This window comes from Drosophila montana, unplaced genomic scaffold, assembly GCF_035044405.1.
Source record: "Drosophila montana isolate Dmon_TW-CO22-7 unplaced genomic scaffold, ASM3504440v1 contig_3733_1, whole genome shotgun sequence".
NCBI classification, from domain to species: Eukaryota; Metazoa; Arthropoda; class Insecta; order Diptera; family Drosophilidae; genus Drosophila; species Drosophila montana.
The window spans coordinates 4,571,483-4,583,967 of NW_026998620.1; the positions used below are offsets into that span (position 1 = coordinate 4,571,483).

General features: G+C 36.7%; 3 protein-coding genes across 12 annotated transcripts in view; all 3 read right to left on the minus strand.

The window, feature by feature from the left end:
- LOC135436933 (diacylglycerol kinase theta) overlaps positions 1-4,385 on the minus strand; it is a 28,615-nt gene extending 24,230 nt beyond the window's left edge. For 5 of the 9 annotated variants that reach the window (XR_010437629.1, XR_010437628.1, XR_010437626.1 and 2 more), the window contains exon 1: positions 3,137-4,384. Coding sequence is in view for 5 of the 9 variants with exons in the window: in XM_064694707.1 (XP_064550777.1) it covers positions 3,137-3,260 (124 nt within the window). In the remaining 4 variants the exon portion in view is untranslated. Of the gene's footprint in view, positions 1-3,136 lie in introns of all 9 variants that reach the window. The other 4 variants (XM_064694708.1, XM_064694706.1, XM_064694710.1 and 1 more) reach the window with 4 other exon arrangements.
- Positions 3,648-4,019, minus strand: LOC135436997 (TATA-box-binding protein-like). The gene has a single exon (XM_064694795.1). The coding sequence runs from the start codon at positions 4,017-4,019 to the stop codon at positions 3,648-3,650; it is 372 nt and encodes a 123-aa protein (XP_064550865.1).
- Positions 4,386-8,209: 3,824 nt separating the features above from the next.
- On the minus strand, positions 8,210-12,243 carry AP-1sigma (AP-1 complex subunit sigma-2). Of its 2 annotated transcripts, none has more exons than XM_064695091.1 (5): positions 12,095-12,243; positions 11,723-11,901; positions 11,551-11,659; positions 11,353-11,490; positions 8,210-8,374 (listed from the first exon to the last, which is right to left on the minus strand). In XM_064695091.1, exons 1-5 carry the CDS (start codon positions 12,095-12,097, stop codon positions 8,330-8,332), a joined length of 474 nt encoding a protein of 157 aa, XP_064551161.1. In that variant the 5' UTR covers positions 12,098-12,243; the 3' UTR covers positions 8,210-8,329. The 2 variants fall into 2 exon arrangements, with proteins under 2 accessions (XP_064551161.1, XP_064551162.1); XM_064695092.1 differs by lacking the exon at positions 8,210-8,374 and adding an exon at positions 9,328-9,726.
- Positions 12,244-12,485: the final 242 nt, after the last annotated feature.

A 12,485-nucleotide genomic window follows, 5' to 3' on the forward strand; every position in this document is an offset into this window, starting at 1 on the left:
AGCAAAGGCAAAGGCAAAGAAATAAACAAATTAACGTGCGGCGCTTAACACGCTTCCAATTGGGAGAGGCGGCAGCAGCAGCGATTGGCCTGTCCGTTGCCGATGTGGCCCCCAGTTTGATAGATTCTCGTGGCCAGCCGCAGCCGCAGCCCCAACACCAGCCCCAACTGCCAACTGCCCGGTCGAGATGCTGTCTGATTCTGTGACGTCGTTGGCCGGGGCTAACGTCACGGTGCTGGGAAGTTCAAATGCGCACACTTTTGGCCGCAAATAGCATCATGATGATCACCATAATGATCACGATAATGATCATCGTCATCATTATCATTGATCATCGTTGTTCATGTGGGGAACGTGCGGATGCAGCTTGTAAAAATCACACTCACAATTTAAAAAGTATTTTCCGAAACTAGACGAAACTATTTTTATACATTTTGTGGCCATTTTTGCTCGGATTTCGCCCGTTTCAGCCCATTTTAATGCCCATTTAATTCAACTTGGCAGCCGGACTATAAGCCAAAAGTGCTTGGCATATAACAAAACAATTCCACAAAATTTTAATAGTGCGACTTGAATGGCAACTTAATTATTAAGTATACGAAATTATATCGCGTAACTGATCCTGCTTCCCTCAGATCTTTCTAATATTATTTGCAACATGTGGCATATGCAACTTTGAGGCTGTATCATTGAGAATAATCTACAAGAAAAATAAATATATCTTATATGGAGAATATGCAAGGGATATATCTTTCATGAGCATAATCTACTCCATTATTGAAAAGTATAAGAAAGATATATATTTTATGTATCCAATATGGAGAATAAGGAACTTCAAGGATATATTTTGCATGAGAATACTTTCTCTATTATCGCAAAGTACAAAAAAGCCATATATATTTTCTATATCCCATATGGAACTTCAAGGCTATATCTTGCATGAGAATACTCTGCTCCATTTGGCAAAATATAAGGAAGATATATGTATATGTTATTTAAATATTTATATGATATATATATTTATACTAACATGGGCGTACGCCTCTGATTCCAACACTTGCTTCCTTATTCGATGCACTTAAAACATATTTTTAAATAGAAGTGAAGATCAAGATGGGTAGATTTCAATTTTCCACGGACGTGTGCCAAGTGAAAAGATAATATCTAAAATTTGTAGCACAAAACGTTCCACGGGCAAGGCCGGGCAATTTCCGCTAGTCTTTATACATATTTATATATAAAAGTTATAAAGTTATTTGATGAATGTGAAAAGTCAACAAAACACTTTTATAACAAGACGCAGATGCTGACATTCGAAGGGCTGCTGCTTTTCTCTCAGCTTCTTTTAATGGTATATGGTTTCTTGGCTATTCTTTTATTTCCGACTTGATTCTGTTCCTCTTGGTATATTTAAATTATGCCAGAAATATCAAAATAGAACAGCTCGTTAACGAGCGTTTCTTAAAAGTGCATTAGACTTCAGATTTAGCTTAGCTCTTCCTTCCTTTCCTTAGCTCTTCCTTTCGGGATCTCTATGAACCTTGTTGGTATAGTCTGGAAGAGACTACCATGATTATCATGTAGCTTCCCTGGGAATTATCGGTCTAAAAAACCTTTTATTCATGCGAAATCTTGTTTTTATTTGTCAGATATCACAACGATATCTCTTCCGTTCTAGGTCTTCTTCTGCCATGTGAGCAAAATCTTATCCATTATATAATTTAGAACCTTCTAAGTTATTGAGATATTGAGGCAACAAAAATCAAGCACGCCGAATATTAAACCCTAGTTTGTTAGATATCTTGTAAAACAAAATTCTTTTCTACTAAAACTTATTTTTCGGCCGTTTTTTTTTTCATATGACCTATATCATATTATTGTCTATTATTGAGAAGATATATGTATAAAGAGCATAATAAAATTAATAAATAAATAAATAAACCTGGGTCGAGTTATATTAACAAAAAAGTTGATCTCAGAACTTAATTTTCGAATGATTATTCTTATGTCGCCTTTATAATACGGTGCTCTGATCTTAATAAGATTTAGCTTATATGCAATCTTAAAATCAATCAATAAAATCTGAGTTAATTTGTTAATTCCTTTAAAATACAATATGAATATGTGAATATGAGTGAATCGACTCGCCTGTTGATTCTTTTAAAAAAAAAAAAACACATTAACTCAATAGGAAGCTATTTAAACTTTCCTAATGCCCAAATTTATATAGTAAAATATAAAAACTAATAATATGTGCAATTTTTGAACTGTATTCATTAATTACAAGTCGTATAATACCATGTAGCCCCTAATATTGGTTGGACATCTCCCTTACCGGACCAATTATTTTAGACGTTTTTCTCTAATTGTCGAAACTTACATTTCTGAATGTTGAATGTTTTCACAAAAAATCTCTTTTTTTACCCTTTTTGAGGGTATTATAATTTATAATAGAAAGACACATTCCCGACGCCAGAAAGTACAAATATTTCTTATCAGTATTGAGAGCCAAGTCAATATTATATCTATATATATCATGTCCGCCCCTTTATCTGTTTCTATGCAATTTAGTCTCTCAGTTTAAAAAGCTATCGTAATGCAAATTTGTATAGGTCCGTCTGTCTTCTGCAGGCACCAAAAATGATCGGACCTCTATCTTAGATAGCTGCCATGGGAATGATCGATTGATATTAAATTTCTATTTTTAAAAAGTAATCTTTTTCCAGATATATTGACTTAATTAGTTTCGCACTACTATATCATAGCTCTATAGAGAATCGGTCGGAAAATTAGCTTTCATATGGTAAAAGTTTCTTTTAATAGAAATAAACAGTGGACTGCCTTATAAAGCAAAAGAAACTCTTTTTATTTGAATGCTTTTTTTGATCACATTTATACAAATCACATTTAAACAATAAAAAGTGCAAGGAAGCCTAATTTATGTATTTTTCCTAGCTTTTTGGTATATTTGCAGCTGAGAAGAACAAAAAAACTCGTAGCTTTTCACTCAAGAGAGCTTTCATCGAAATATACTTACAACACATTGCAACTCCCTTGGGAACTTTATTTAAGGAATCATATTGCGATTGCTTGGGATATTTAACGGGATGCTTAACGGTAATTAGTATGTACTTACCCTCGCATATGTAGCCCTGCTGTATGAGGCCCCACAGTAGATCCGAGCAGTGGTGACAGTAGGTTGGCTTATGAAATGTCTTCTTCACAAATGAATGCCCACCATCCGCCATTTTGTTTGTCATCTACGGAGAGAGAGCTACAGCTTCCGGGCGTAACTCTGGCGCCGTTCGAAAATCTCGTGGGTCCGTTTCAAGTACTTGTTCTTGTTGCAGTTGTTTTTCTTGTTCTTGTTGTTGCTGTTGCTGTTGTTAGTTTGTTGTGTTGCGGTTTTAATTGGCACGAGACGACTTTGTGTGCTGTCTATTGTTATTACTATTGTTGTTGTTATTGTTGTAGTTGTTATTGTAGATGTTGTTGTCGAAGCGTTTGTGCTTTATTTGGTGTTGTTGTTGCTTGTTGTTTGTTGCTTGTTGTTTGTTGCTTGTTGCTTGTGCGATGGGCTGTGGTGCTCCTGTTGAGCTCCTTTAGAATGATTTGGCAAGCCAACTAACTGAAGAAACTGGTGCGTACTAAGCCGCAGCCAGCTGAGGCAGTGGCAGAGTGCTTGGGCTTGTGCTTGAGCTGGGCAGCGGCAGCGGCAGCGTCAGCGTCGGCGGCAATGTGGGCGTACAAAAGTAGGCGTGATCTGTGCACACTGCTACACCTACCCGTCTTCCTGCTCCTTGTTGCGCCAACTGCTGCGGCTGCTGAACTGCTGCGGCTGCTGCAACTGCTGCGGCCCTTTGGTGTTTTGGTTGCTGTTGAGGTTGTTGTTGCTGTTGCTGTGGCAGCGGCTCCGGTTCCGGCTGTTGCTGCTGCTGCTGCTGTTGCTGCTGAGGCTGACAAAAGCGATGACAAGTGGACAACGACGACGACGACAAAAATGACGACGACGGCTGCATTTTCATCCATTGGTTAACTGGTTGTTGTTTTTATCCAGACATTTGCTTGCCGGAATTTTGCGCCTCTGCGCCCACACTTTGTTCTTAATTAGCAGCAATAACTATTTATTATTATAATATCCTTTATATTATAAATTCTTTTGGTTTTTTTTTTTTTTTAGGTATAGTTTGAAGGCTACGTTGTTATTTACATTTAATAATAGTTATTGGGTTCTAAATATGTAGATCATTTTTGTTTTTGTGGTTTTTTTTCTTGTATATTTATAATTATTTTTGTTTACTATAGGTTTCGAGTTTGGTGGAGTGTTTGTTGTTATACTTTTTGTTACTTATTTACAATTAACGGTGACTTTTGCTTCAAGCGCTGCACTAAAAAAAAACGAATTTGCACATTAAAAACACTTGATTAAAAATTCAATTGATTTTCATTGTATCTATAATCATATATTTATAGACAATTTCAAATGCGTCCGTCGCGTTTTATTTGTTTTCTGTTTGAATTAACGTTTGCAACAGCAGCGAATATATTGGTATGTTAGTTAGGTTCGAGGCCCGCAGTTGGAGTATGCTTTTTCGTTCTTGGTGCTGCCTCCTTTTCGCTACGTGGGCGCCGCACCCCCAAACGACAGGCAATAAAAGTTTCGAGATAACATAATATACACTAGCGGGAGTTTTCGAGCGCCCACCAAAAAAAATAGAGAGAGAGAGAGAGCGCGCGAGGAGAAAACGAACGTGCGCGAGAGTGGGAGCAAGGCTATGCGTGGTGAGTTTGCGATGAGCAGCAATACCCGTTATTTGAGCATGCACATCCCCCACACTCCACGCGCATATTGAAAGTAGTAGGCATCATATAATAATAAAACTGGCAAAAATATGATATCAACAGCGTGTCAAGAGATAGCCAGCCCGAACGATAGCGACTGCAAGCGAGTGGATAAACGAGGAAGAGCGAGAGACACTGAGACTGAGACTGAGTAAGTTATATTCCCGTTGGAAATTGCATTCAACATTTTATAGTTGCATGAAAGCTAATATAGAATGAAAATTAAATTGCGTTTGCCAGCGAGTTGTCCAGAAACTGCCCCAATAAGTATGCACCATAGAATCCGGATTTCTTAGAGCAGACGCAGGAGCAGCAATGATGACCGCATAGTTGGCATTTCTTGGAAAACACTGAACCGTATGCCCGATTGTGTGCGTGTGTGTGTGTGTGTGTGTGCGAGGCTGTATGTGTAGGTGCTTCTATAACGCCCACGCACAGCACACCCAGGGCTCCGTTCGGCCAAGGACAGACGGCAAAGCTTGACCATTAACTCATACAAATTCTAATAATAGATGCCACACTTGAAATTTTCAGCTTTATGACAATATGAAAAGGACCAGCAACAGCCACAATCTCTACAGATATACTAATCCATTGTACCCACATACATACGTATATAATATGCACACATACATATGTAAATATATATGTATGCATATATACATCCATATGTATGTAATTATAATTGTATGAGCCAAATATGACACAAAGACCTGCCGCTGCCGTCGACGTGGGAGGCTTATGTTCATGTCCTGGTCACCAGGTGGCATGCGCAGTGGCCAATTCACCACAGCATAGCCGAGGCGAAAGTGTGTGCAAAAAGTTGCCAAGTTTAAGGATAAATCACATCGAAAAGCGCCACAAAAGGAAACAAAGAACAATGGAGCACACACATTGAAATTTTTGCAACAAATGCTGCTTATTGTGGCATTGATGGGGTTAATGCCGCATAAATTGTGGTTTCTTTCTTTTTTTTTGTTATTTTGGGTGCGAATCGTTATTGAAATAAAATGAAATTATTGACGATGCTGAGGCTAGAAATTGGGCAGCTCGAGATGAGCGCACTCACACACATACATATTAACATAAGTGTGCGTGTGTGTGTGTGTGTGTGGAACGCATGTATACATACATATGTACACAGGCAGCAGCCGCAACACTTTGCACCCACTGCCCGTGGCCATAGCACCCACTGCCCATTGCCAGTTGCCTCCCACAGCTCCACTCTCTCTCTCTCTCTGTCTCTCTCTCTCTCGCTCTCTCTCCACAAACGTTGTGTGGCTCGCTCTTTTCGAGCCGCATGAGCAAATCGCAATAGATAGAGAATTTTTTCTTGCTTCCTCGGCTGCTCCTGTGCTGCGGCTGCCAACAACGTTGACTCCTCGCCACACATACACACTAACACACTCCCACACATATAACAGCATAGTCCTTGAATGCTTGCCTGTTATTTTATATATATTTTGCAATTGACCAATGTTCAAAAAAAAAAAAAACAAACAGTCCTCGATTTAAGTTTTATTAATTGCATTTCGAAATTTCGCATTTTGCATTAGCTGCATGAGATGTTCAACCTACGCTGGCGAACTTTGCACATATGACAACGTAATTTTCACGCACACACACAGACGCACATGCACGCACACACACACAGGCAGGCACACGCGCAGATACAAAATGTATGTACCATATATTTTTGCTGGACAACGTAGACGACGGCAATTCGCAAAACTGAAACTGCTGCTGCCACTGCAAATTTGCACAATAATTTTCCAATTTCATTTTCATTTTCGTTAACACATCTCCGCTGCGGGACTTAAAAAATTTTCACTGCTGCTGCGACTGCGTTTGCAAATTGTTCGTCATTTTACTTGCGCCCTTTGACAGGCGTTGGGGATTTTTAGCACTGGATTTTTAATTTCGGTTACGTTTATGTTTCGCGTGTTAATATTTTCCTTTTTGTGCACTGCGACTGCTTCGCTTTATTGTTGAATGGAAAATTTTCACAATTCGAATGTACAAGTTTTCAAGTTTTTCTTTTTTTCTTGTACATTTTTCCTACTTTGGTGTGTGGTATGTGAAAATGAAAATTCTTCTCTGTGTGTGGCAGTGCCCCCGTAACGTACAAAGAGCACACACCTAGTGGTTGTGTGTGCTTGTGCTTCGCTGAAGACGATGGTGCGCTCTGACTGGGGCCGAAAACTGTTCAACGCTCGCTAGCTGCGACACTCGGCTGCTGGCCGCAAATTCGGCGTGTTGAAATTTTTTGGCGGCCGCAGCGGAAAGTCCCACCAACAACAACGGGAAAATAGCGGGAGTATTGCCCACATTCTCTCATTTTCGCGCTCTTGCTCTTTATCTTTGTCTTCATTTCATGCTCTCTCTCTCTCTCAGCCGTTAAGGCGCTCGCTCAGGGTTTCATCTTTTCGACAGATGATGAAAGTTTTAATCTGTCATCGATATAAATACATCGATAAAGAAAATAATCGAGAGGCAACCAGCATCAAACGATTGATAAGCAATATATCGTAATAAATAAAACAACACGTATGTAATTGCGATATATATTCATTAATTAAATTACTGCGTAGCTGAAACAAAATATAAATATGGGCCGTGATATCTATGTAACTAACTTCTTGCGATCGGCCTGACGAAGAAAGATTGATTAAAAGACCCTATTCCAGCAAAACCGTATACTTCCTTAGCAACGAGAATCCAATTGCAAGATTAACGGCAGTTACTTCGTTAAGTATGCAGCAGCTCCTTGAGTTAAGTGTGGACAGCAACATTTTCTAGCCAAGACACAAATCACTTTTGGACTTAAATCGACTTATCGGTACTGTGCAGTGTGACCAGTATTAGAGGTGGATTATGTGAATAAGAAAACGTTTTCTAAATAAATTTGATTTTTATTTGCATTTAAGTGTAACAAATTTTGTCAGCAGTTAAAAAATGAAGCTTCATTTTTAAAGATGATATATTATTGTGCGTAGCTATGAATTGTATAAGTTATTTTATATATATATTTTTTATATATTTTGTATATATATTTGAGCACGCAGGTTTTTAGTACGTTTACTTTAACTACATATTTTAGTTCCATCTATATGAATGTGGGACGTTTTGACGATATATTCAAAATCCAGCGCCAGACGGCAATACCTTCAATCGCAGGTGTACAACAAGGCTTGTTGTTTTTCTATTTTATGTTAATTTTTAAAGTCGTTTTTTAATGTTGGCAAATTACATTTGCCATGCGTTTGTTTTTGAATGGAATAGGCTACAAGTACATTTGAATAAATATGTGTTTAACAGCATTTGTGTGTGTGTGTGTAAAAAGTTGTAGCTGATAACAGGATAATCATTAAAAATAAGACCAAATACGACATATATACTTTTTCGGTTATGTTGAATACAAGTACAAATACACGCATAGATTAAGGCGACTTTTATGGTTAGAGGGATTCGTTGCATTTGTTGCACTTTAGCCAAGGCCATGATCGTCAAAGAAACTTTGCGGTGTTTCATCCTGTAAAATGGAAATGCGTTCTTCATTATGTATACTTCGGAATTTCACCTTTCGATGTAGGTCCAACAAAAACGTAAATTAATTGAATAATTAATGCGCTACACAAAAATATTTCGTATGTTGGTTTTTGCTAAAGTAAACTAGGTAACATTAAGCTATGAGACACAAAATTTCGATTTTTGTTGATAGAGTATATAGACAGAGTATTCGTAGAGCAAGGCGTAGAGAAAGTGGGGGGAGAGAGAGGAGAAATGGTTAAAGTCAGCACAGTGAATTGAGCCAGTGTCAAACAATCGTATTACCAATAGCAGCAATCAAAAGGCGTAACATAACAATTAAAATAATATTAAATTAAAAGGGTCAAATAAAATTTGAAATTAAAAAAAAAAAAACAACGATCACCGTTCAACCTTACCTCTAAGCATATTAAGTACATAATTTTTACATACAAATACATACATACAGTTTTGGTGTTTTTTTTAAAAAATATTTCGTTTGTTTTTATTATTGAATACAAAACACAGGAATTTGGCTAAAATGTACAACACACATATGTATATATAGAGAGAGTTAAATATATATATATTTTGTATATAAACTATTGGTTTTTTTCTTTTTTATATAGTATATTATTTACTACTAAGAGTTTTACATTTTCATTTTTCATTTCATTTTCCGCATGTTCTTTTATTTAATTTTCTTTAATTTATTTTTTTTGTTTTGTTACGAATTTAAAGCTTACTTTTTCTATGTATTGCATTTTTTTCTTCCCTAGTTTCAACTGTTATTGCCCATTTGGAAGTAAGAAGAAACAATATTGCTTTCTTTTTTGATGGTCTCGGAATGATTTTCTAAATAAGTTATTATAAACGCTTATGAGAAGTTATTTAAAATGTTGGGTATTTGCGTTTTGCATGAACTTTTCTCAAGACTAAGGATGAGGGGACGACCGCGCCATATGGTTGTTGTATTAGCTATGCACTTGTCTTAACTGTTTTTTTTCTTTCTTTCTATTTTTAGCCTCGCTATGTGAAAATACTAATTGCACTTTGTTGTTTATTTGTGAATTCCAAATGATGTTCTATAGTTTTACTTTAAGGCTTTAACAGCACACACACATAGTTTTTTCTTTACATACGGTGTAAGGTGTGAATGTTGTGCACTCATATTGCTGCAGCTAAGTACTTATGTATACATGAGTGTGTCTGTGTCTGTGTGTGTGTGTGTGCGTGTGTGTGTTCTATATGGGCGTGCGTGCATGTTTGCATTTGTGTAATAACAACTACATTCTACGTATTGGCTTTCTTTTAGAGTAGTCCAATGTCTCTTAAAGTGCCCTCAACAGCTTCGTCCTGGAGTACAGAGAATAAGAACAATAAGAACAAGAAGAGTAGATACATAGAAAAAACGTGTAGTAGCTGTGTGAGAGTGTGTGTGTATGTGTGTGAATTTAATTTACTTTTAGTTCGTGTGTTTCATGTTGTTAAAAGAAGAAGAGTACGGCACAGCTTTGTATGTAGCACGTTGTAACGGTGTTGTGAGCATGTGTAAACAGTTATTTGTACATAGTATGTATGTATGTATGCGTATGTATTGCAAGCGCACGGGGCGTGGCGGGCAGGGCGGAACGGTACACAAACTACGCATTGCAGCGAACAATCTCTGATGTGTGCGGCCGGCCAAAACAGGAAAAAGCTTTTGCAATATATTTACAACCTTGACTTTGTTATCAAAGGACTTTTACTGTTAAATAATGATAAAAAAAAATATCCTGACTAAGGCTCAGCAGACCTAAAAACTATTATTATTAGTTGTTCGGTAAATGGAATCTTTTCAGTTTTCTTTTTTTTTATTTATATATTATTTTTTTAAGCATCGTTTTTTTTTTTGTCAACTCTGATTAGTTTAAATACTCATTGAAGTCCTGTTGATGGTTGTATTAACATCGATATATGCAGTGGCGGGTAGGGCAAGCGTTAATAATAACAAGAGAGAGGGTATTATGGTTACACATTTAGATATGTTGTTAAATAAGTTTTGTGTGTGTGTATATCGCAACACGGTCTTGATTAATTTAGTTAGTTAGTAGATTAGTACTACGGAAAACGAGGAATGGAACCACAAGCTACAAAGATCATGCAAAACAAATAACGTGATACCTTCTTCTCGATAATGTTTAGTTTTAGGAAACAACAATACACAAATTGTACTACAACACATTTGACTACATTTTAATGGCAATAAATATATATATATGCATAGATATATACGTTAAGTGGACGGAACTAAATTGAATATCTTTATCTATAGGTTTAACAATTATGGCAAGCTAAATACTGTGATAAAACGCATTCAATTAATTCTCACATTTAGTTGCGGATACTTTTCTTATAAATGTTTTTTTTTTCTTTCTCTTTTTTCGTTTTTCGTTTTTGTTTGGCTTGGTGGCAAGTTGTTTCGGAACATAAATTGAGGCGCGCATGTGGCATGCAATGACAAAAGTACGCAAATCATAAAATTCAATACAAATTAAATTAAACTTAAGCTAATAACAGTTTCAGTTTCAATTGCGTAAATATGTAGTTGGCTATTGCAGTGAGTAAAAGAACTCTTCTTGCTGTTGGTTTTGGTGTTCAATATCATAAAATTCAGTTAGATGTATATATATATATATAAGTATAGAGAGTCGATTAGTTTCGTTTGCACAAATTACAGAAAAGTAGAGAAAGTCAAAACAATAATTAAGTAGTAGAATTTGAAACGTATATGTACCGAGTGATATGCATGAAATGACTTTTTAAAAATTGCATGAAAACAAATACTAACGAGATAAATATAAAAAAAAAAAACAAAATTTGATAAACCAGCGAATTGAATAAATATGTGGAACAATTAACAATATATCCGGCATATATAAAGATATTCTTATGTACACACAACGCTAGGCATTATAGTTCATATATCTCGGGTGTACTGACCTCTTGTAGCAGATCCTGTGAGGCAATCGCTTTAAGGACATTCTTCTTCGATGTCTCCTGAATCTCGCCGCCGATCAACAACTCATCCAATATGAAATACGCTTTCTCAAAATTGAATATGATATCCAATTCGCAGACCTGCAAGGACACACCTATATAAACCTTACTGATCACACACAATAATATTCTATAGCTTACGCTTCCAAAATACTTATCCAGGAGCTCGACATAGCGATGGATTATCTCCAGTGTCAGCAGCTCGTTGTCGTTCTGCTCGATGGCGCAACAGAAATACAAGCTGGCATAGCTGCAATAATTACAAAATAGTCAAGCACAAATAAACAAACAAATAACAACTCTATGTATATACCGCTTGTAGACAATTTTGCAATCTTTCCACTCGAGAAACGAGCACATCTTGGGCTTGCGCGCTAATATCGTCGTGACCAGCTCACGTGTTATCTTCTTTTTGGTCTTGTCTGGATAGGCCATATACCATTTTTGCAGCCGCAATTTGCCCTGCCGACTGAACAGCAGCATGAAAAGCATCTATAACGAATAAATACACCAATTAGCAGCAGTAAATAAGACGGAAGATCTCCTGGCAGCGGCCATCTGCACTTATCGAATCAAAAAGGTGACTCAGGTGAGTGGCATTGGCCAGCGTAGCAAGACGACAGCGCTTTAAGCTTCATTATTATGTTAACTTAAGCAGAACTTTTATGAATCTTTATTTACTTACCATTATAACTGTTGCAGCTGTGAGTTTTTAGGTTTTTAGCGGCGCAAATACTAGAAATATTACCAAAGCTTGTATTTTTTCACTCAGCACATAAAGAAAAAATTGCTTCTTCCACAAATTTTGACAGTCACTGTAAAAGCACTTAAACAGCTGTCGTACATTTTACTGTGAATGGCAAAAACATTTGTGCTATCGATTTAAAATAATGAAAATCGATTAAGACATAGGCTGCTAAATATTTTGTTCTAAATGTTACCAATCATTTAAACAACACCCTATGTAAATATTCCAATAATGTTCCAAATTTTATGTCTGACGTATAGGCGTTTAAATTCATTTCAAACAGCTGTTCACAGCATTAAAATCAAATGAGGGAATATCACTAGAGCTA